General features: G+C 31.5%; 1 protein-coding gene across 1 annotated transcript in view; it reads left to right on the plus strand.

Moving 5' to 3' along the window:
* Positions 1-10,842, plus strand: part of LOC127738146 (potassium channel subfamily K member 12-like) — a 59,466-nt gene extending 48,624 nt beyond the window's left edge. Inside the window, exon 2 of the mRNA XM_052249285.1 lies at positions 3,975-10,842. Coding sequence (XP_052105245.1) covers positions 3,975-4,834 — 860 coding nt within the window. The 3' untranslated portion in view covers positions 4,835-10,842. The remainder of the gene's footprint in view (positions 1-3,974) is intronic.
* Positions 10,843-26,593: the final 15,751 nt, after the last annotated feature.

Genomic DNA, 26,593 nt, shown 5'->3' on the forward strand with positions numbered 1-26,593 from the left:
TCTATATTGTTACCATGTTATTATGAAGAAATGTGACGATGCATCTTAATGGTCAATGACAATGACAGCTAATAGATTGGACGTGGAAATGATGTTTGTAAATATCTACATAATAGCATTGTGTTTGTGCTTTTATGGTATCAAATCAATGGAAAACGAGAAATTGACCTTTTGATCATAGGTCTGAAAATAAGGGATTAAAATATTATCAAGTATTTGTAAAAGAGAGACTAACGTTGGTTTAACTAAATAAATGTTTCTGTTTTTCGCGCCTTTATTCTTGAGAATATGAAATAACAAGTATACTTAACTTCATGGTGATTTCAAAAGTTTACTTTTAAGTGTACAAATTGGAAAACATTTCTATTTCAATTAATGAAACAATAAAAAAAAAAATGAAATATGCCCGTTCTGTTTTTGTACTAGCCATTCGAATAGTGGTGAATTAAACCATGTTTTGTGGCTCTTAACTTCCCCTTTGTAGTACAGTATTGTAAGGGATATTAACTTTTTGGATAGTTTGTATAAACACAACTTACTGTTGTATATGGTTTCCTAAGAATAACAGAAATAAAACAGTGAGTTCGATATGAACAAACTAACAACACAATAAAACCTAAAAAGGAATTTGTCAAGTCTCATCAATCGTATTAAGGTAGATCGTGTGTCTTCTGCCATCTTGGGTCGTAAAATAGCAGGACACAATCGGTCTAGATCTTTGATAAAATATACAAATTTTGAGAGAGTAATGTTATATTGTAAGACTATTCACCTGAATGGAGACAATTATGTGTTTATTTTAATTATTACGTCTATTTATAAAAAGAAATACAGATCTGTGCTATTCAATTTTGTTCTACATTGTCATATAAGGGGAGATCACTCTGATAACCTTCCTTTTATGAAGGAATGTGTATGAAATTTAACTATTTGTTTTGTAGCAAGTATACGAGTCCCGTAACCCAAATTTTTCCTTTTCTTTTCTGAAAGCACGTAATGAAAATGATATTTTCATATTTTATCTTAAATTCATATCGTTTAGTTTTCTTGATATCACACAAAATTAGGTTTTTCCATGTATAATCCAGACAAAATCTGACTATTTTGTACAAGCTGTAGCTAGAAACAGTCTCCGTTATCCATACTTTTTATTGTATTTTTGAAAAAGGCATGATATAAACTACATTTTGGCATTCATTAAAAATCTATCAAATTTGATGAAGACCCCTGGTTTACCTTAAATATCATTAAGAAATATTCTGTTAAGTTGAGAAAAAAAAAACGAAACAAAGAAATTTGCAATCTTGGTTAAACAACACAATAGTTAAGAGTAAAAAACAAGCCATTTGCACGGATTACTTGATTTAATGTCCCCAGTGAAGAGTAAATTTAGTTTTAATTCATATATCATCTCGTATTTAGCTTTTTTGTGTTTTGTTAACTAGAAACATTCGAAAAAAATGGACCAGTCACCTGGATTATTCCTACTTCAGAGAAATAAATAGTTAGATATATACTTAATTAAAGGCAGCAATGATGTAGGGCTATTTTCACATAAATAAAATAAATTTACTCTTTCAAGTCTCGATTCTTCATGACAAAGAATGATTATTTCATCAGAAGATCAGAAATCAATTGATTTAATAATATATTCAGATTAGATTTATTTCGTACTTTCTTGTTATATATAATCGACTTTATTGATTGACATTTAAAAGCGTTAATTATTCATTAAATTCATAATTTTTCATTTTATGACATTTGAAAATGAAATCTTCAATAAATGTCATTTTTGTTCCCGATGAAATGTTATTATGAAGTGAATTTCGAAAAAGCTTTCTGGATTATCATAACATCACGGGATCTTTGCTTGTTCTTCCAAAGAATATAGCTAGACTGCGTCCATAATCATGAATATTGTTAAACATACTAAACTATTTAATACATTTATTCATCTAGTAAGGGCGATGAGCAATAAATGTCTCTTCAGTGATGCTTGAGAACAAAATATTTGAAAATCAAAAACTTATAAAAAAAATGAAGAGCTTATAGACCAAAAAGGACAAAAGGTAAAGCCAGAGCCGGTCAAAGAATCAGATTGATGAGGGTTATATATTCCTTAATCATCCTGCATGCTCTTTTTCATCGTCCAGATTTTTTTCCGCATGCTCAATACGTTCATGTAGTCTATGTCTGTAACCATATTAACTCACGTAGGCAAACATTACCATGACTCCTTTAAGAGGTTAGAATCAAGAATACATCTGGTAATCCCAGCTAAACATATTTTCTTACCAAGACTACTTATAATTAAATCGTATGGATTCCAAACAGATGAACATTTTGACCGACATTCAAGTGAGTCCTATCAGTGCGCCCCTGTTATCCGACTTGATCTTACACTCGTATGAAATAGAATATATACAAACCTTTCTTTATAATTAGAAGTCAGAAAAACATTTCGCAAAATCGTTTAATTTTACTTTCAGATATATAGATGTCGTTTCACTCAATAACATTTTTTTTTCATATGGAGTACATATATCCATCTGAACTTGTATATAGTATATGATATTATAGAGAGAAAAAATGCTGCTTTATATCTGAATACTTTGTTTGAATTGACTCTGACGGGCAAATAAAACTTAGGAATTATGAAAATAGCACAGTCTCATTTTCTATACCAGAACTTGTCGAATTAACTGAACATTGATTATATGTATATAAAATTGCCCTAACAAATTCAAAAGACTGAAATAAGACTCGAATTCTTTGTGCAGGTCTACAACCGGTTCTTACACTCTGATGATAGACATACATGTACAAACATTTCATTTCAGTTTCTGATATGATAGTCATTTTTCAAGTTACGTTTTTAAAGTTTAACCTCAGAATTAAGGTTTTGGATGCTGTAACGTTGGATGTGAATTAGTCTGGCAGAGTCTCTCAGTTGTATTTGAGTTCTACTTCAGTCGTTTAACAGTTAGATGCTTCCAGAGGTATTTTATCCAATTTCACACCTAATTGACGCTTTTGCTTTATATACAATAGATACATGACAAGTTTAATTCAATATATGTCACAAAGTTATATAAACCATAAAAAATGGGCTATTACACGGTTTGACAATCGTTATAGTTTATAACTAGAAACGGGAACGAATTATTAATTATTAGTTATTTGCAAATTTAAGTTATCTTCTCGTATACTATACACGGATGACCATTTTACCTGCAATATGTAATTTAGATGCTACAACTCAACAAGTGAGATAGCATATCTCTTTAAAAGAGATTTTTGTATATAAAATTGAACATTTTAAACTCCGACGTTGTTAAACGTCGTAGCATACGAGATGATCATAAAATAAAACCTTCTTCAAATACGATTGATTGATTGTTAATTGATAACGTCCATTGGCAAATATTTCATGCATGTTCAGGACGAAAACAAAATAACAATTAAATACAGCAGGTAGGTCCTTAATAAAGGTCGTCCGGGATGAAGGTCAAGGATTTGGACTGCCACTAGAAAATGAGGATATATTGGATAGGGACACACATTTTGCCTTGCAACAGGTCATCTACTGACCCCTCGAAGAGTTGTTACAAGGGTATGGTACTCTCTTTACACGAGGCATAGGATTTAACGTCCCCATTCTGACCGGACGTCGCTTTGTACTTGTACATCCCACACAGTCAAACGGACGCCCCACTTTAGCAAAGGTTTTACTGCCGGTCGGAAGAAGACCAAAGTGACCATAATTGTATTCCCAATTTACCCTTGGGAGGGTCTTCAAATACGAAAAAGTAGTGTATATATGTGATATTAAGTACTGTTTAAAATGTTTGTGACATTTTTACCACCTACTACCAGTATTTATAGAGATAACTGTTTGCACTAATCCCTTTACATATAGTCGAACTTTGTTTATATGAATAAGAAATTTATGCATTACATTATTTTATTTTCAGGATTTGGTATGACAACGCCACGAACGATTGGTGGGAAAATACTGTTAATTTTCTATGGATTTTTAGGATGCGCTGGCGCTATACTGTTTTTCAATTTATTTCTTGAAAGAATCATCACATTCCTTGCATATATCCTACGAGCAATTCATGAAAGAAAACTACGAATAAAAGGTATAGATAATAAAGATAGACGAAATTCTCATATCTCGGACGATGAACAATTAGACACATGGAAACCTTCGGTGTATTGGGTCATGCTTATTTTGTTGTTAGGAGCTGTAGTTGTCGCCTGCTGTGCTTCTGCGATGTATTATCCGGTGGAAGATTGGACGTACTTTGAAGCTATTTATTTTTGCTTTGTAACTTTTGCAACGATTGGATTTGGTGATTATGTGGTTAGTCAAAAAGATGATTATGAAAATAGACACTTTTATCGCCTGGGAAATTTCATATTTATTGTTTTAGGTTGTTGTTGTATATATAGTTTGTTTAATGTAACATCCATTGTGATAAAACAGTTTTTAAATTGGATGATTTCTAAATTAAACTGTCATTGTCGACGCCGGAAAAGATCGAGAGGAAGAAGAAACGCCATTACACCCAGACATTTAAACGGAAGTGCGCGACATAAAAAGGGTGACAAAGCAGATAGCGACAGCGATTCCGATAGACGCAATTCAGACGAAATGATATCAATGAAGGATTTTCTACATACTAACAAAATTTCTCTGGCACTTATGCAAAAACAGCTTTGGGAAACCGCACAAAGAGGACAAATGTCGTCACACGGTGGTGGTTTCCAAGGACCTGTTGGTCCTATGGCCATATTAGATAGAAAACTTGGACAGGAAGATGTTTAAGGGAAATCAGAAATCAATTTCAACATCACATCTGTGACATACTAAAATGCCAATGTATAAATCAAGTCAAACGAAAATCATTTTTATATCTAATTTTGCGTATCAAATGTTTACATTTATCATGTATGTTGCATATTTATTTTTAAAGCATGACTGCACACTGATATTACAAAGAGATTTGTTTACACTTGGTTGTTTGATCGGTAAAATAGTCTTTTAAACATCAGATTGCTGCGGTGAATATTTCAATTAAATCATTGTGCTTCTGATCGAATTGTACGCATACTGGTCAAAGTATTTAGATTTATGAAATCCATTACTTCTACAGGAGTTAAAAAAACAACGCGTCACTTTTTAACATTAAATTCCTTTATCAAGAACAAACAAACAAATCTCCTAATCGACTGAAAGTGTTATTTAGAGAATCAAAATAATTTACTTTTTAAAGAATAATCATATTATTCATCCTGAATTGAAGGTTTGATCAATAAAACGATTCTAAAAAATACAGTATCCAAGGACATGCTTCAAAATAACTTTCTATTATGAAGGACGTGGTGTCTTCAAGCAAATTTAGTACGTTTGTTTTTTATTCACTTTTGTGTATGTGAATGACAACTTAATATTGTATCGATATATGAAAAGTTTGTTTTTCATAACAATATGGATCCATAATATATCTAAACATACATTAATACCGATTTATTATTAATATTACTAACATTATTGTTGTTATCAACATTATATAATTTATTTACAGTGTTCCTATTTTTCCTTGTTTTTTTTGCCTATGAGTACTGGCAATTATGAAAGGGAGGGGCGCGATAAGAGCAGTTATTTGACCTCTGACAATGCAAAAATTATAGTTTAAATTTTCAACCCTATTAAAATCATCGTTATTTAAGTTATAAAGTGATCACTTTAAGTTCAGAGATGTTGTTTGTGATGTCACTTATCTGATCTATAATTGCCATTTTACACATAGTTTTTGGTAAAGATTAATATGAGCTATCAACATCAACATGTTCTGTAAAAGACTCTTGTGACAAAGTACATTTTAGGGTAAGTGCTGCTGTTCAAATCTAAATATTAATTACAAGATTTCAGAGGGGGGGGGCTTGGTACTGTGTGCAGTTTCTATCCTAAATGCAAACAGCTAGAAGGCCTCAAGCAAATATGGATATCTGACAGACAATGGCCGTTTGATTTTCTAAAAAATGTTATAGGGCCTTGTCTTTCCTTCTCCTTTTTACAAACAGTTAATTTACTAAAACTTAACAACATTAAGACAATGCATTTGTACTGCCATTCATAGTCCCATCAAATTATATATGTTAAGAGTTCAGATACATCAAGTCGGACTGATATTATCTTTGACAAAGCAGCTTTGACGTCGCCCTACACTGACTAATTAATATGTTGTGATAACCATTCGTTTTCTATGATCACGGATTGGGTTATTTGTATACGCAATGCTTATTCAAAAGCCACCAAAGGGTGTTTGAACACCCTCTTTGAACGTTTACTTGTTTCAAGTCAAATCTTACTGGTGTATTTTAATACTATCAAGTGGTTCATATTATGTCATCGATTTGTCTTAATTTTTGAACAAGAACCATATAATCAAAGTAGAAATATAGTATTATGCATGTTCATATGTTTTTTTTTTTTTCTTTTGTGGTTTGTGATGCTTAAAATAGACTGTTATTATCGTACATTTGAGTAATATCTAATGGGAAGCAAAACTCACTTGTCTTACTAAATGTCTTTTTAAGCAATACAATTGCAACATAGGAAAAGTTTGGATACTTTTTAATGACATTATTATATTTATAAATTTTTAATGACATAATTATTATTATAAATTTATTCCAATGTATGTTTTTTTTTAACAATTTTTACTTTTAACCTGGTTTTTTTTTATTGTTATTTTTCTCTGAGATTGCTGAGACAATTGTTAGAAATGATATTTATTTTCAGTAAAGAGTTTTTTCTTTCAGTATCTTGAAAAATAATGAATTGGCATGATGGATGCTATGATGTATATAATTTTGAATCCAAATTCAACTGTCAATAAATTACAACTGAAGTATCCAGGGAAAACCTTACTTTCGATTATAGAAATTCGTACATACACGTTAGAGAATTGTTAATTGTGTAACCCAGAGTGCAAATAGACATGTGCTCTTATCAAAATGCTCGAGATTAGCAGGACAGTACTAACGTTCGTCAATCTATTTAAACGATGAAAAAAAATCAAAAAGTCAATTCCAAGTTTGTTGATAGGTAAAAACGATGTTCTTGCTTAAGGAATTGCTAACCTTAGTATTATTTGAAGTTCTTTCAATAGAAAATAATGTCTTGTACACTACCAATTATTACATGTAGAAACTTGAGAAAAAACATACTCATATGATCTCCTTTTATAGTTATTGTTGATGATCCAAACTAGTCAAGGTTACTAGAATTAGTCAAGGTTACTAGAATTAGAAAATCCAAGAGCAAAATTCTCGGAAAGTATTTTTTTTTTAAAAGAATGATATTTGAACAGAATATAGGGAGTACTATATTTTCCTCTTTAGAATTTTCTTAGAATAAATCTGTTTAAATGATTTATGGATATTAACCAGATAGTTATTGAAACCCTTAATTGAAATCTTTAGACCAGGAAATGAATTTTAGTTTTAATATGAACAAGATAAAAAGGGGAATTGTATCTTTGGTATAGAAGTTTGCAGTCGAAATCAAAGACTTGTTTATTAGATGGCATTCTTGACCCATGGGAACGATTTAATTTCATTGCAAGCTTAAGGTTTCTTTTTGCACAAAACATTTAAGACGTAAAGTAGATAATATAAACCATTTTGATGGATATATGTTACCAAGCAAAATCGATTATTTCTTACGACATTTTTCGTTCAATTTCTTCACCTAGGTGAACAAACATTTTTAAACGATATATGTTTTGTGATAATGGATAGTGTCTTAATACAATAAATTATTAGTTAAAAGCAAGTATGTTATACATAGCATGGACATTTCAATTGTCTCTGAAAACATTAAATAGACGAGGCAAATTAAGTAAACATCCGAAAATGAAGTTTTTATTTGTTATTAAACTGTTTTGTCTGCTATTCCTAAATATGTGTCAGAAGTTGATTTAGAGCGTTTTATTATGTAGAGATCGTCCATTTAGCTGATAAGACTAAAATGAATAAGATCATTCAATTTAAACTTGATAAAATACATAAATAGCTGTCCCGGGCACTTCTCGTATTTCGATTTGTTTTTCAAATAGATATAAGAAGATGTGGTATGAGTGCCAATGAGATAACTCTCCATCAAAGTAAACATTGAAGTTTACTATGAATTCTATTTCATCCAACACAATTAAAACCGGCAATTTTTATTCTTGTTGGAGAACTGCCATTTGCATATTCTGTTTTATTTTTAGATTTACTAATCATTTACATTATTTCTTATTAAGTTGATTTCTATTTTCTCCGCGTTTTTTCCCCATATATTTCACAAAATACTTTTGAATTGTAGTTCAAATTCGGTTCTAACTGATGAATGATTTTCGAGTGAGACGCTTTTATTAGTGAATATTTTCACTCTTAATATTAAAACTCTTAATATAACATGACAATTGTGTTTCTTCTGCAACAACATGAAATGAAACGTGTACTGCTTATAAATATGGTGCTTCAAATCTTTATTAATTGCAACCATTTGTCTTTTAGAAAGATAGCTAACACCTTTTTGAACCCTATCTAAGAAAAACAAATGGGTTCCCCACAAGTTCAAGATATATTTAAATTGATCTTGAGCTATATTTCAGAAATAAATATAATAAAAAAACATATATCCGCCGAGAAGGCTTAATTGTTTTACCTGGGTCTTTTCCACGCCTTTTAAAGCTTGGTAAGCGTTATGGGTTTTGCTCATTTTTAGGACGTACGGTAACCGAAAGTTGCTTGCCTTCTATGTCATTTGGTCTCTGGTGGAGAGTTGCTTCATTTGCAATCATATCCTCTTCCTATTTTCATATCAAAGAGAAAACCTCGCTGTCCAACGTAAGTCATCATAACCAAAGCCGGTTATATTAGGCAGATTCGTTCCTTTTCTAAAAAATCATATACAAAATATCAGTATATCATCCGTTCGAATAGATGATCATAAGGGGGATACTTTTATTTAATTGTATATCCAAAATATATAATTGAATTAAAAGTAGGTCCAGGAGAAACAAAATCAGACATAACAATTATATAATACCATAACACTTATCTGCATTAAAAATGGTTTAATGTTAAATAAAGTCCCACGGCCGTTATTCGGACGGCTGGGTAGAAACTCTCTTGCAATCTTTATAATTTAAGTACTTATTTAAAAAAACTACATTACATAGTACAAAAAAAACACAGGACATTGGATACAAGAAGACAGCAACCTAAATACAAAATAAGAACAACAAATCTTAAAAGTTGTCAGCATAGTCTCCAATTATAGAAAATCGTCTATACTAATAGTCTTAAATCGCCCGTCTAAACGGTTAAAAATTATGAATATCTAAAATATGTATTAGAATTTATCAAGCTTTTGTATGGCAAGCCGTTCTCGTCAAAACTATGTTTAAACCATTCTTTCGAAAAAAATTACACTCTGAGATTTAAGAACCTAAAATAACACACTGAGAAATCGAAATTACACAATGAGATTTTAAAATTACACACTGAGATTTAAAAAAATGAAAAACACACACTGAGAATTTAAAATTACACACTGAGATTTTAAAAAGACACACTGATGAAAAACACACACTGAGAATTGTTAATTACACAATGAGATTTCAAAAATACATACTGAGATTAATATGCAAATTACTAATGAATATTCATGAGATGAATAATTCAACAGATTAATCTCTTGGTCTCTCGAACTCTTGTCATTATAATGAAATGCGGTTCCTACAACCAACATTCGTAATAAATTTCAAGACTTAACAACTTTTTTTGCTAACTCATATTCATAAGTTTGTTGCCTATAATTCAGATTATTACTAACAGTATATTGGGATTTTTTGCCTAAAACTGTTTAAGCATGGTCCCTTTTCAAAAGTCTTTCAACTGTTACCCTGATTTCGCAAGGTAATCTTTTATATTTTTGTTGCACTTGGGAAAAAAATTCACAGCATTGTTTGTATTTTTGCAGATTGTTCTATTGTTTTCTTATAATTTTAATAAAGGTTTTCACCATTTGGTTATATTTTGTAATGAGAGTAAGTGGGTATTTTTCTTGTGCTATTGGTCATTGATAACGTAGTTTTTCTATACGTTGCATTTTTAATGTTTTTTATAAAACATTTAGCGCCAAATTGAAGGACTAACGAGTTCTGTCTCTAGTTGTTTTAAGCTTGTAATAGATTCAGATTAAGTATGCTAATTAGATATGTGCACATAAAAAGATCGCACAAATCTCAGTGTGTAATTTTAAATTCTCAGTGTGTATTTCAAATTCTCAGTGTGTGTTTTTCAGTTTATTTCATCTCAGTGTGTCAATTTGAAATCTCATTGTGTAATTTTCAATTCTCAGTGTGTGATTTTCAATTCTCAGTGTGTGATTTTCAATTCTCAGTGTGTGTTTTTCATTTTTTGTAATCTCCGTGGGTTTTTATGCAATTCTCAGTGTGTAATTTTCATATTCTCAGTGTGTGTTTTTAGGTTTTTTAATCTCAGTGTGTTTTTTTTTTTAATTCTCAGTGAAAAGTGGTTTAAACATGGTTTTGACGAGAACGGCTTGCCATACTTTTGCTTTTTTTTTCCGAGTGATTTTTTTGTGATCTCTTTTGTATGAAAATTATGTTTGACTGATTGCTCACCATAAGCCAATGAAAATTCACATTAATAGAATGTCTGCAATGTAGTTATGTAATCACGTTATACACTTTCTAATTATGAACATTCACAATATATGTTTTTTAAGATAAATTATATTTTTAAAATAAATGTTTGTGGTTTCTTTGGCCCAAAACCTCTTATAATCGGAGAATCTTTATATCAGGTAAGACGGTGTTTCAAATGAATAGCGATTATTTTAACCAATGTTGTTAAAAGCAATATTTAGTGGATTTATCATTGCTATGTATTCTGTGCTGTGTTTTTTTTTTATACCTGTTTGTCTTTTCATCCCTCTTTTTTGTGAATGGTTTCGTCTGTCTTTTGTCCATAGTTTTTGATTGCCGCCTTCGTAACTTCTCACATTTTTCAGTATCTCATGTTCTGGAAATTTACTGGCATGTTGTTGTGCTGGACAACTAGTTGCTGAGGGTTAATGGTTAACCAATGTTAATACGTTTCCTACAATAAAACTGATCACCATGGAATTCGATACGGTATTGTTGGGTTATGTCTTACTTGTGTTTTTGTCGTCTATTATACTTATTAAGCATTTATTTGCTTTCTGACCAGTTTTTTTAAATACCTATTGTTATTTCCTGATGGAGATAAATTATAAAAACAAGTTAGAATCGCCACATGATAATGTACTTTTCCAAAGTCTGGAACCTCTTCAGTGGATCTCTTTGTCTATATAAAACATTAAAGATGTTTGTTCTTCAAGGATCTGGCGTTGATAGATGTTCTATGGCAGTCTGTAAATTTAGTTATAAGTTGTCTAGACTAGAGTTAATTTAGAGTTCGAGTTTTGGTAAAGAGACATTGCTAATGTTGAAGACTAAGGGTGACCTCTGTGTCTTTTATTATTTTATTGTATTCTTATGTCATTGCCTTATTGCCGTATACCCACAATCTCCTTTAATTTTAGACAACTTTCATGTTTTATCTGTTGTGAGTATGTCTCATTATCGTTAACCATCTTTTCTTGTATGCATGAAAAGAATCAACAAATCAACAATCCAAAGCCAAAGGAACATCACAAACAAGGACAAGTTGTCTGGTTTTATAAAAGGGGAGGTACGATAAGAGCTATTCTTTGCTCCGTAATATGGCAAAAATAGCATAATTCTTTAATCCTATACCTATTTCAAATTTATGTTTAATTTGTTGGTAAAATAATAGGAATCTATTGCTTTTTTGCTTTTGGCGTAGTAATAATATTTATGAAGTAATAATTGTTTCTACTCCCAGACATAGATAGTTTAGCCAGATTTGCGACAACGTCTTTTAGAATATTTGGCTTTCAATTCTCTTCAACTTCGATTTGGGCTTTTAATCGGTATGATTCGAACGCTACTGATGAGTCATCTGTAGACTAAATTATGTCCGGTGAACTAAATTAATAGCCTGTTATCTTCGATCAGTGTTTACAACCATTGTTTGGATGCCACTGCTAGCCCCGAGAATATCAGTAGTCTAGTAGCTTGCTGTGATTTGTTGGAAATGTTGATTTTCAATGCTCTTGAAATTTGTAATTGATGAGGGCTTCTAGTTGTTTTTGATTCGAGCACCACACAAAACATACTATTATAAGTAAATTTAAATATGAGCAACAGGTACTTAACGTCGAATAGCAAATTGGTGTAATTTGTGCATATTCAAGATGAGAACAAATTAACTATTAATCCAATGGGTAGGCTCTGTAAAGTGTCTCCAACGGAATAAAGGAGGTGATTTTATCTTTAATATATATATATATATATATATTATATAACCAATCTGAATATAATATATGCCTACAATATAGCTAATATCATTCGTTCTCCATTCTTGAGTTTTAAAAGTTCTAATATTCAAATTTTGCTATTAAAATGTGATTTATATTTGCATATTTTTTTTTAAATGATTCAACCTTTGCATTTGTCATGTTAAAACATTCTTTAATCAAATCAACATTTTCACTCCTTAAAATTGATGGAAATACTTTCACTTGTTTGTAAAAATGTTTTAGCCGGAGCTTTTAATTGTCACTTAAATTATTACATTGATTCGTTTTGGTAAAGAGACATTGCTTATGTTGAAGACTTAAGGTGACCTCTATGTCTTTTATTGTTTTATTGTATTCTTGGGCCTTATTGACGTATGTATTTTAACCTATTATCTCCTTTTATATTAAATATAATGTTCATCAAAAGATGACGTGTTACTGCAAACACGTGATCGTTCTTTGACAACTTTCATGTAATATCGTTGGTGAGTTGCTGTCTCGTTATAGTATACTATTTTTTCTTTTATGTATGCATAGAATCAATAATCCAAAGGCAAAAGAACATCACCATCAAGGAAAAGAAAAGTCTGGTTTGTTAAAACGAGGGAAGTACGATAAGAATGATTATTTTGCTCCACAAAAATTGTAAATTCTTTAATACTATAACTAATGCAAAATTATATTTCCACAGTTATTTGTTTTGATAAAAGAATAGGAATCTATGGCTTTTTCACTTTAACGCAGAAATAATATGTAAGATGTTATAATGGTTTCTACTCCCAGGCATAGATGGTTTTAACAAGATTTGGCACAACAATTTTGGAATATTTGATTTGCAATTCTCTTCAAATTCCATTGGGCTGTCAACTTTTATTTCGATAGCCACTGGAGAGTCATCTGTAGACTAAATGATATCCGGTGTAGTAAATTATAAGCCTGGTATCTTCGATGAGTTTTTACAACAATTGGTTCGATGCCAATGCTGGTGGACGTTTCGTCCCCGAGTAATTGGTTAAGGCTGCCTATTTTTTTTTATTCGAGCCCCACATAAAACATACAGTTGTTGTGAATTTTAAATATGAAAGACAGGTACTTAACGCCTTCGACGTTAAGTACCTGTCTTTCATATTTAAATTATGTTATATTTTTTTCGTTTGGGCTTGTATTATATTTGCCTACGGGTTTATATAATCCGTTCATCCTACTCCGACTCTTCAAAATTCAAGAGTCTATATAAGACGTGTCACGGTACCTTTCTATCCCAAATTCATGTATTTAATTTTGATGTTATATTTGTTATTCTCGTCGGATTTTGTCAAATGTCTTAACGTCTTTTCTGTTTTATTCGTGTGTTATGGTAAAGATAATTAATCACCCCTTCATTTATTAGATTTTAGTTTGGTTCAACGAAATTTATACGATATATTTGGTTTACAGTTTGATTCAGAAGAAACACCGACATATCTAGATAATACAATTAATTATCTAATTACTACCACAATTTGATATTAATAAGTATTGTAATTTTCATTGTTATTAATAAATGTAATGTCAGTATTACAAATCTAATCTTGAATCAATCCTAATCCTAACTTATTTTTGGGAAATATTTTTACAAATTCAAATGTGACGTCACTTTGTGTGTTTTTTTAGAATTTCAAATGTGACGTCACTTTGTTCGTTGATGCTTTGGCTAACTCGGCTGTGTATTTTTATATGTTGGATTAAGTTGTTTTATGTAATGTATCCGTTTTTATTATGTAGTTAGTCCCCACTTCGGTTTTATCATGTATATCTATTATATAGTCATTTTATAAAATTTACTGTTTGCAAAATTATAAATTATTCTAAATAATAAGGATGTTCTTGTCCCAGGCAGAAAACCCTGGCCGTGTTAGGCGCAACATTTTGGAAGTTTTGGTCCTCGGTGCTCTTCGGCTTTGTACTTCTTTTGGCTTTCAAGCTTTTTTCATCTGAGCGTCACTGGATGGTCTTGTGTGGACTAGACGCACGTCTGGCGTATTGAATTTTAAGCCTAGTACCTTTTGTTAGCTATTATTCGTGTGTTTCTTTGTCCTATATGTTCTCCCATTTATTTGTATTGTGGTCCTGTCATGTGATGTTGTCGTTTTGGTGTTGTGTTTGACGTTGCCATTAAAGCGGGAGGTTTGGCATGCCACAAAACCAGGTTCAACCCACCATTTTTTTCTTAAAATGTCCTGTACCAAGTCAGGAAAATGGCCATTGTTATATTATAGTTCGTTCCTGTGTGTGTTACATTTTTAATGTTGTGTTTTTGTTGTGTCGTTGTTCTCCTCTTATATTTGATGCGTTTCCCTCAGTTTTAGTTTGTAACCCGGATTTGTTTTTATCTCTATCGATTTATGAGTTTCGAACAGCGGTATACTACTGTTGCCTTTATTTATATTGGTGTAATTCGTGCATATTCAGGACGAGGACAAATTAACAATTAATATTGGGATAACCGGTATCTTTGATACGGATCGAAAGTTGGCACTGTAAAATGTCGTCTTCGGACTCTTCAAAGGGTTGTTACAATCGTTCTTGAATGTGCAGAGAGCAATGCACTCCCAAAAACCGGGCATCGATATGACATTAAGCTGTTTCAAAGTGCTTTTATTATCTCTATTACAATGTTTGAAGGCCAAAACAAATTTATAAGGCAATGTTCAAATATATCATTACTCGTAGGTATTTTTATCAATTATCAAATTGAATTTATCAATAAAATTATCATAATTTTGAAATGGTTGGATAATTTCCCCTTTTTTTCAATTTGAGGGTCCACATTTAAAGCTCAAATCATTCGTCCTCTTTTTCTCGGTTTCTGCTGACAAAATGTAATTTATATTTGCATTTTTTTTTCAAAATGATCATTAACCTTTCCATTTGTCATGTTTAAACATTTTTCAATCGAACTAACATTTTTACTCCTTAAATATAATTTATAATTTAAAATGAGGAACATATTGTTTCTTAAAGTGTTTTTGCTGGACCTCTTAAATATAAACTTAATATAAAAAATAAGGAGATGTGGTATGATTGCCAATGAAACAACTATCCAATAAAATTCAAATGAAGTGGATGTAAGCAATTATAGGCAACCGTACGGCCATCAACAACGAGAAAACCCAATACCGTATAGTCGGCTATAAAAGGCCCCTACATGAAATATATGAAACAATTCAATTGAGAAAACTAACGGCCTAATATACAACAAAACAATTTACAAAAAAACAAATATGATAGACATGAACCAACGACAAGCACTGAACTACATTTTCTGCCTTGGGATAGGCACATAAAGGATGTGGCGGGGTTAAATATGCTTGAAGGCGCCAACCCTCCCCTAACCTAGGACAGTAGTGTAACAGTACAACATAAGAACAAACAATAGAAATCAGTTGAAAAGGGTTTAACTCATCAGATTGATACAAAGCAGAAAAAACTAACAAAAACACAGACCGGGACGTGGCAGGGTATATGATTACAAACATAAACGGCGAAACTCGGTTATGTGGTGATAAGAAGTGATTACTCAGTCTTTAGTTTTCTATATTGTGTTTTGTGTACTGCTGTTTATCTTTTTGGCCGTTTTCTTTTTTGCCTTTGCGTTGTCAGTTTATTTTCGATTTATGAGTTTGAATGTCCCTTTGGTATCTTTCGCCTCTCTGATACAACATTATTTATAATTAAAGTAATTTTCTAAGCAATTCCTACGCAACAATACACTAACACTGTTGGAAAAATTAATTTGAAAAATATTGAATTTATTGCATACCAAGTGTTTTGTAAGAACATCATTTTCATTAGATACGTAATTGCTAAACAGTTTAGAATCCGTAAAAACGTGAAAATGGAAGACAAGTCAATCCGAAAGAGAATCAAAGAACAAGACTATTTGATTTTGGTCTTGATGTCGTCTGTCTTTCATCCACGTTTGATTTTTTATTTCCTGCTTAAAATCGTACCAACAGATATTTCTTCTATGAAATTAAAATCACGTTAATTACACAGAAACCTGTATAGTTGTTTATGTACCCAGTACCAACCTATAGTTTCTAGGCAATATCTTAATCGCACTCATTTTGTCTCAATGATTATTTGTATGTACTGGGATTGTACAGTCAATTGCTACTTGATAGACTTTCCTTGGAGATGCCGATGACTGATAACACCTATTAATGAAACAAACAAAAATCATAGGTCATTGAATTGGTATTGGAAAACGATTTCTCAACTGTTACTCTTTATGACTGCAGTAATCACATACTATGTTATCTAAAGGGTAATAATCAAAAGTTATCGCTGAACTGCGGAGGACTACAGCCATGCTGCCGCTAGTAATTACAACTAATACCGTGTAGAATAAAACTGACATTTGTATTTTATAGTGCAATATAGAATACGCTATTATTTACTCTCTTATTTTTTTTTACCCTTTACCGAGAAGTGAGATTTATTATCACCTACAAGTGTCCTTGGATGATTTCTAATGAGTAGTTACACACTTTAGTGCAATTTGTATCGTATTTTTGAAATTACTGGGGTAATCACAGAAAGTAATTAATATTTCCTAAAGCGAGTTGATAATAGCTTTTCGAAATATAGGTCATCATTCATGAACAATAATAATAGTACAATATAAGCCAACTTTCGGATCATTCCACTATACTGGATGCATTCTTTACATATTTTTTACTCAAAAACTGCCTCGTTAGTCTTGTGGTAGCGAGATCGCCAATATCGCGGGAGGTCTTGATTCGATCCCCGTCTGGGTCAAATCAAAGGCTCTAAAATTGGTGTTTGCTGCTTCACCGCTATTTAGCAAACGGATTAAAGGAATAAGAGCAAATACTGGTCGGCTTGGAGTCAGAATAATGACTTTAATAATGAAATAATAATTTGTTGTTTTCTCTTTTTGAATTGTTTCACATGTTGTCAAGCCATGGCTTTTTATGGCTTTTTATACGGTATGGGTATTGCTCAGTGATGCAAGCCGCACAGTGCTCTGTAGTTGTTTATACACTCGTCCTTTTTGTCTCTGATGGGTGGGTGTCTTACTAGCAATCATACCACGTCCTTACTTTTATAAACAATACATCAATAAACAAAACCTTGCAGCTACTAAAAGAAAACTCAAAGTGCTGTCGCTGCTGATATGAAATCGTGTTGTCCTAGTTTATTTATTTCACAATGCTTCCTGTATGTAATCTATCTTAATTTTCTATTCAAGCTTACTAGTAGATCTCCTATTTTGTGTAATGATCAAATCCGTTTCTTGATTGTCCACACAAAGATCAGCTCTTATAATTATTCGACAATATATTTATCAGAATTACAAAATGGTGGTTTTGAAAACAAATTGAAAATGAATTGCGTATTCCAACTCCATTAACCTCGTTCAGTACCAGCAATCAAAGTATCGCTCTGCTAGATCTTCCTTTACTTGACGAAATGAAAGTACAGAAAATAACCAATTCGATGTATGAATGGAATGAAATAAAGAATATACCATTTGTTAAGAGAAGATTAAAAATAAGGAATATGGAGTCTAATTAAAAGACATATCTATATTATGATCCAAGTAATGGATAAACTAGAACCATATAACATTGATGACAATAATGGATTTTTTATCGTTCATTTTTCCAAAAACCTCTGGGGATCAATTGCATGTCCAACATAGGCATTTACGTTTATGCATTTGTACATATGAAAATCTTTTAAAAAAGGTGTATGAATCAATTAGAAAAATGATTTACAGTGTTACAAATATTAAAATTCTGTAAAGATTTTCCATGCTTAAAGATATCCTAGACAAGAAAATAAAAAAATCAGGAAGAAACTATAAGTCGTATTGATTTTTGTCTCGTGGATATTAAAAATGAGATTTTTATACTTTAATATTCATATTGAAAATACTTCATGAAATATAACACAATAAATTGAAAATACTTCATGGTATATAACACAATAAAATCTAAATTTATCTTGTATACGGGATAATGACATACACAATATAATCTATAAATATGTATAACATCCACTTATATCAATACGGAGTAGTGTTTCATGATATCATAGTTCGTTGAAAAAGATATGAGAAAATACCAAAGGGGCAACTACAAACAGTACGACGAAGAAAAACATGCAACAGCATTGCCAAGAAGAAACACGACGAAAAGACTAGCACAAGTCTACAAAACACTACACTGAAAACTAAAGCTTGAGCAACATAATGCCCGTCAGGGTGAACACAGGTGCTCTGGGAGGATCAGCAATTATGCTAAACCTGTTGTAAAGTAAACCAACAAAAATAACGAACTCCAAGGAAAATTCAAATCGAAAAGTCCCCCATAAAATTCGGCTTTAATAGTTCCTGATGATGGAAAAGCGCTTCGGACGTATTGAAAAAGAGTAAAATAACAAAAATACTGAACTCCAAGGGAAATTCTTTATAAAATGGCAAAATCAAAAGCTCAAACACATCAAACGAATGGAAAAGCAACCGTCATATTCCTGACTTGATACAGGCATTTTCTTATGTAGAAAATGGTGGATTAAACCTGGTTTTATAGCTAGCTAAACCTCTCATTTGTATGACAGTTGCAAAAATTCCATTATATTGACAACAATGTGTGAACAAAACAAACAGACATAATAGGTAAAAATCTCAAAAATAGGGGTACAGCAGTCAACATTGTGTTATAATCTTAATTACTATAAAAACAAACAAATATGCCAACAAAGAAAAACAAAGTGGCATACAGACAAAGCACATAAGCAAAAATGAAAGACAAGAATACAAAAATTTATCATGGAACAATAACACAATGACAGTATATACAAGTACCGAGCCACGCCAAAGGGATATTACCAAAAATCGACTTAGCAGTAAACGCTGTAACGTTACAACGCGTCATTCCAAGTGATTTCATTTTACTTAATATTATTGGTGAATGTTTTAATCTAACCCTTAGAAATCAACAAATATACAAACAATCAGTACATGTAAATGGTCTATCCCTAAAACTATACCAAATATGAAAGTTTGAAATGTAAACATGGTTTTCAATACAAAAGATAGTCAAGACAGTTACTGGTAGAAAATCAAATATATTAAATCATGTAGTATACAATACAACGTACAGTAAGGCAAAGGTCAAATGGACCCCTTTCAAAGAAAATTTGGGTAAATTATGTGCACTGGAAGGTTAGGCACGTTCTACTTCCTAGTGGCACCCGTCGTGTTACTCAAGGTAAATAAATTTGATTTATCCGAGGCATGTTTGAAGGGTGTTTATTAGAATATCTAGAAGATCTTATCTAACGTTCTTTATTTGGATCTTATGTAATTTAGTTATCCAATATAAAGACGGAAACCGACATCTTCTTTTTTGCAATTATAACAAACGAGAAAAGAATTTATGTTTTTTTTTATTTAGTTCTTAGTTGTGTAATTTGAGTTACCACTGTTGACCAAAAACTCTTTAACGAGGGATTCAAAATAGTGATGTTTGCATGCAGAATTTGTTTTGTAACGATACTTTTAGCAAAAAGAACAACAACGTATTTACCATGTATGACGTTCAGAGCATGCACAACCTTGATCACTAAAAATTGATACCCATTTTTCAACTGTAAGATGTAATCACATCAAAGCATATTTTAGAACAAAAACTGTTCAACAGACTTCTTGAACTACCAATCCAAAATTTATTATAAAAGATATGCACATATAGGTGGCCTATAATTGTTAACTTCTACGTCATTTGGTCTCTGGTGGAGATAAAAAAAAAATAAGAAGATTTGGTATGATTGCCAATGAGACAACTCTCCACAACAGACCAAAAGACACAGAAATTAACTATAGGTCACCGTACGGCCTTCAACAATGAGTAAAACCCATACCGCATAGTCAGCTATATAAGGCCCCGAAATGACAAATGTAAAACAATTCAAACGAGAAAACTAACGGCCTGAATTATGTACAAAATAATGAACGAAAAACAAATATGATATACAGCAACAAATGACAACCAATGAATTACAGGCTCCTGACTTGGGACAGGCACATACAGAATGTGGCAGGGTTAAATTAGTTTAAAGGCGCGCCAACCCTTCCCCTATCATGGGATAGTGGTGTAACAGTACAACATAAGAATAAACTATATCAGTTGAAAAGGGCTCAACTCAACAGATCGATCCAAAGCAGAAATACATCTAACAAAAACACAGAGTGAAAGTGGCAGAGTATTTATACATCCCCACAACATAAAGACACTAAGTACAGATATGAGAGTACTCGCAGTTACTGACAGCTAGTTCAAAGTCAATAACAACTAATAAAAAAAAATCATGTATCTAAGACTAAACTATCAATCAATACGCATCCAATTTCCAATGGATTAAGTGTAAAGATGCCATTACCAGTCAGAGAAAAACATGACCTTGTGCAATGCCAAGATACAGGTATCGACAGATTGTAGAGCCAAGAATGTGCATATGTATATAAAAAAATAATTTACTGATAACAAAATTAATATTAATACCAATAAAAACAATATTCAAAGATCTAATCATGGTGTTGAATTGGTAACCTTTTGGAATAAGTTTATTTAAATGATCGATAAGTTTACCCGGATCGTATCTAAATTTCCGTGCTCGGGTAAACAACATCTTCGTAAAAATTAGGATGTGCTATCCCGTTAAAAATAAGTTTTCTACAGGTACAACCAAACTTTCAAACCAAATCTTTATATCTATGGTAGAATTTAGTAAAGGTTGTAAGTAATTTGTGGTACCGAAATACTTGACTTAATAATTTGCCAGTAATAGATTACGTTCATTGAAATCCAAAACGTCACAACATACACGGGCATAGCGAACGAGTTGTGATATATAAACAGCGTAAGATGCTGCCAAAGGAACATCACTGTCCAAAAAAGGAAAATTTACAATAAGGAACGAAAAATCGACCCTTTTGTCGTAAACTTTAGTGTAGAGTTTCCCGTGTAAACTGAAATATCTAAATCTAAGAAAGGACAGTTATTACCGTTTATATTTGATTTATTTAAAGTAAGTTCCTTTGGGTAAATTTCGGCAGTATAATTAGAAAATTCTTGATTATTTAACGAAAAAATATCATCAAGATAACGATAAGTGTTCTTGAATTTATCAAGTTGTCTTATTGGAAATAATACCAGATCTTCTTATTTTTATACAACTCTACATAGTGGTAAGTGTGGTTTCATTCCAAAACTTACTTACTTACTTTCAAAACAATGGTTTAAAGTGTGTAAAATATTATTATATTTCAAACCATACTGTAGGAAAAGTGTTGGTCCCAAACATTCAGGATATACAGATTGGATAAAGAACAAAAACAAATAAACATCAAATTTTAAACATAAAGATATGACATAACGAAATTACTGACGATGTTCCTGACTTAGGAAAAAAAACACAAAAATCCTTTTAAAGAACGATATATTACCAGGTCATCAAGATGTTTGACTAAACATCTTTCTTAAATTCTTACAAACATTATTTCAACCTCTTGGACAATGTCTTGGGTTTCTTTTTCATATTATATGTTTCAATACCGTCCTCCACCTATCATTTTGTAGTCTAATTATTATTTTTACTTTCATTTTAATATCTTCTAAATTTTTTTGGTTTTATTACTTTTTTATTTATTGTATTCTTGCATTCTCAATTTTTCTTTTCGTCCATTAGTCGTTCTTTTTTCGTCTTTCAACTGTTTAACCAATGACAACTGCTACGATTAATCCAAGGTGATTAAATTCAGTCACATAAATGTTCTTCTTTCGGTTATAGAACAGGTTTCGCTGCCTATTATTTAAATTCTCTTCCCTTCCCTTAAATTGTTTGAGCCTCTTCGATTTTTGGCTTTGATAAGTTTTCATTATATAATTTACTTCCTGACATCTCCTGAATCTTTAAAGTTTCCATGATATTCCTTTCTCCTCTCTGCCTTGAAATCTGTACATATTTACACAATATCGTGTTTTCCAGCACAATGCATGATGACTGTTATAATTTTACTCATATTTACAACTGACATCAGATAAAAGGACAGCATAATTTAACAGATTTTGTAATTTGAGATCGCTTTTAGTGACTGCTAGCATTTTTCTGATACGGTATTGTTTATTTAAATGATTCATTGGTATCCTTTTTGCAAGGTTCTGATTTTTCACGTTTAAATGGGTTGTTTTAAATCTGATTTTTATTATATATTGAATATAAACCTATTATTCCATGATCGATAGATGGTGTTTGAATGCTAAAAAAAACTACTAGTCTCCACCACATATTCATTTGCCTGTTCGAAGTCTAGAAACTGGTCAGTGGAACTATTTTTTTTTTCCCTTTGCGAATTTGTCAAATATTTCATATAGTCTCTATTAAGGTGAGAGGTACGTAAATGAACGCCTCTAGCGGAAAACGGGAAAATTTACGTTTGTTGTTATGAGAGTTATCTCCCGTACACCAGAAAAATATTTTCAAGATGTCGGAAGATATTCCGCTTCGTCGGAATAATGGTCAATTCGGTGGAAGAGTATTGAATGCACCACTCAAAATATAACAAAAATTGAAGTATGTAAATGAAATTTCTTGTCCGAGTTAAAAATTGCTTCCCTCCCATGAAAATGAAAGTAACTTGGCATGTCGTGATGGTCGGAGACTGAGAGTGATTGAGTTGAGTTTACTAGCTGACCAACTTAAAGCTTGCAAGAACTCCTTTGCACCATTGTTTCTACAGAACTGTTTAGAAGAACAAAGAATCTGTCTCTGAAGTATTTTGTATATACCTTGGGGTAACTGTCCATACATTAACTTAATAAACGCTGGTAAACGGCACAGATCAGAGACTTAAAAAATCGGGAATGTTGATATGGGACGTGAATACAAAATGTAGTATGGGTAAGAATATTATAAACACATGCATTACACACATACACTCGCACAAAAACAAATTAAAGCTTACACTATAACGTTTTATTTTCATTTTACATATTGAAATTCCATAGCAAATATATACTGTATAGTCACAGAGTGACAGATTTACATTTGCATACAAAGAAATAGATTTATTTCTCAAAACAACTGTGAAAACTAGGAGATATTCAATCCTCGACAAAAAAGAGGAAACACACTTTTATATGCTTAATACTGATATTCGTGTTATATAATCACTTTCTCATTTACATATAAACATATGGATGTTCATACAAACAAAAAACCTTTTTTTACAGTGCTTTCTTTCACGTCCGCTATATGGTCTATAAATAGAATTTGAAAGTACTAAGTGTTAAAAAAACAAAGGATTAAAACAAATAATTTATATTAAAAAATAAAATTGAAACAAAAGAGTTCAATTACTGCGTTACATGAAATTTGTGAAATATAATGTCGGAAATTACTCCAGAAGGGCAAGCAAGAGAAAAGGAAAATAAACTTGAATGAGAATCGAAATGGGGATGGGGCCTTGTGCACGGACAAACGGGAAGTAAAATTGTCTTTCAAAATGAACGAAAAAATTTAAAAAAAGTTTACACGTTGCTTTTCAGTCAATTTGAATTAAATGGAACATTGTGAATAACGAGTTTCCAGCATGAAAATGCGGTAAGGGAAAAATAGCAATCCACTGCATGAAAACCCTTTACCGCCGCTTCAAAAAAAAATAATTAGCAAAGTACATATTATACTGAAGATTTAGAAATTTCTGCGTGCATCAATTAATTCATTTTAAAATGGGCAAAATTTGGTCACTACTGATTGCGATTTCAGTTAATACTGTATACAAATGCTGCTATTAAAATTTAGAGTTAGAGTTTTTATTTTTGCTATACGTATTTCTTCTCAATTTTCGCAATAATTAAAACTTTGCAAAAAATTCTGAAGTACGAACAGGGATATTGTTGGCATAAATTACGATGCACATAATGCCATTGGCGATGTGCAATCCCTGCAACAGCTAATCAACACGTTAAAACTCCTTCCAAGAGTTCTTCAAAATCACATGCAGCTTTTCTATTCAGTACATTGTTAGCATGATCATTAAATTGCAGCTCACAAAATCTAGACTGGATACATTTATCATTATGTCATCTAATTTGTGTTCAAAGTCCGAGATGAACAATTAATATTGCAAGATCTAATCCTTGCAGAAAAAGGGGAGGTGTTGATGGGGTACGCGCGCGAATTGCGCAGCAAAAAGTTTGACGGGAAACCCCGAGTAACAAAAGACCAGAAGATATATACTGGAATCTATTTCAAAATACTTGTACATTATGTCAATAACAAACTAGTAAAACATTGTTTGAACGCTTATACGTTTGTTATTGTATGTTTCGTTTTTTTTTAAATATTCGCAACAATTCACTATCGTCACTATAATAATGGAACAATACCACGGATAGGAAAAAAAAGTAGGGATAATATTCATCAAACTTCAAAATATTATTTTTGTTTGGTTTTTGCCTATAATTTAAATTTATCCCACATCTCCTTTCATCATATTAAACACACCATTTAAGTTTGCAAATGACCAGACGACAATTTAATTCAGTACTAGTGGGCTCGAAGTATGTGTGTATTTTTGTGTTGCGTTCTCGTGCCATTGAAACATAATTTTATATATTTTATATGACCTTCTGCAACGATCAGGTAAATAAAAGTTTACTGTTGTATTTTGTTTACTATAATGTTTGTCTTTTGGCCGGTTTTTCGTTTTATTTTGCCATGGCATTGTCAGTATGTTTTCGGCTTATAAGTTTGAATTTCCCGTCGCGCGGTATATTTCGCCTCCCTTATTGTTAAGCAGCAAACATTTCATGCAAAATTGTGGTCGAAAATGTGAACATTGAATGGATATCGTCATTCGGAGAATCGATTTGAATGACAGATCTTTTATTGTTTCTGTTAAATATGTTTATAATTTTATAGAATGTACAATATACTTAGCATATGGCATATACGCCAGTCCATTTTTAAAGATGTCCTTTAATCGTTCCAGAAATACGTAATAAATACATAGGATCTCGTGTAATCACTAAAAAATAATAATAGGTAATTAATACTTTTTTTTCAGGCAGGATAATATGCTCTAAGAGAAACAAATTATAATGAAGCGGTCGTTGTCTTTATGTGACAATATTTCATTGCTGGTAGACGACGATTCTGCTGATGGAGACTTGACGTTGCGTAATCCTTTTCGGCGACATCATGCAATTTCTATCTTTTCCCGTCGGTAACACCCTTTCAACGGCTGATATATAAAAAGGGAGTTCAGTAACCCCATGAAAATTATATATCAATATAAAGGAAAATTCGACCATAAAAACATTTAATTTTTATAGAAAAATCGTAAGATTGGTTTTAACTGCAGAATAAATTAAGCTTGAATTTTCTTATTTTTGGTTTAAATTTGACGTTATGTCTATGTACTTTATGTTGTTTCCTTATCATTTTCAAATGTCTGGAACTCCGAAGTTAGATCGGTTACCAACTTAAATTTTTCGATTTTTCATTATCTTTTTAAAAGTTCTACGTGTATACAATTTCTTTTAAAAATCGGTAGACAAGCCATTTACGTACCTCTTACCTTAAATTATTCAATATTTTATTTAAAATCGGGTAGTTTCAGAATTTGATTGAAAGTTGTAAGCTGAACGTCCAGCTTAAAATATTTCATTATAAATGTCAAATAAATCAAGTTCTTAACCGCCCCATTTAGAAATTGACATATTGTACAGACACTTGTCTGGTGTTGAAAACTGTTGAAGTTTTTTGTGCTTTTTTGCTGCTGGGTTGCTGTTTTATTGATTTCAACCAACAACTTCTCTTATCCGTCTTTTAAGCAGATTGACAGAGAAAAAAAAACAGATGAATTTTACATATGTTTTAAAAAAAAGGTCAAATAGCAGGTTGTTATTGAATTGATAGGACATGTATTCAAGCACGTCTCCATGTTTTTATTACAAACGTAAACAATTTTTTTACAAACTCAACATTGCAGGGCCTTCTTTAAATTTGTTCTTA

The sequence above is a fragment of the Mytilus californianus genome, unplaced genomic scaffold, assembly GCF_021869535.1.
Source record: "Mytilus californianus isolate M0D057914Y unplaced genomic scaffold, xbMytCali1.0.p SCAF_4, whole genome shotgun sequence".
In the NCBI taxonomy this organism is placed as follows: Eukaryota; Metazoa; Mollusca; class Bivalvia; order Mytilida; family Mytilidae; genus Mytilus; species Mytilus californianus.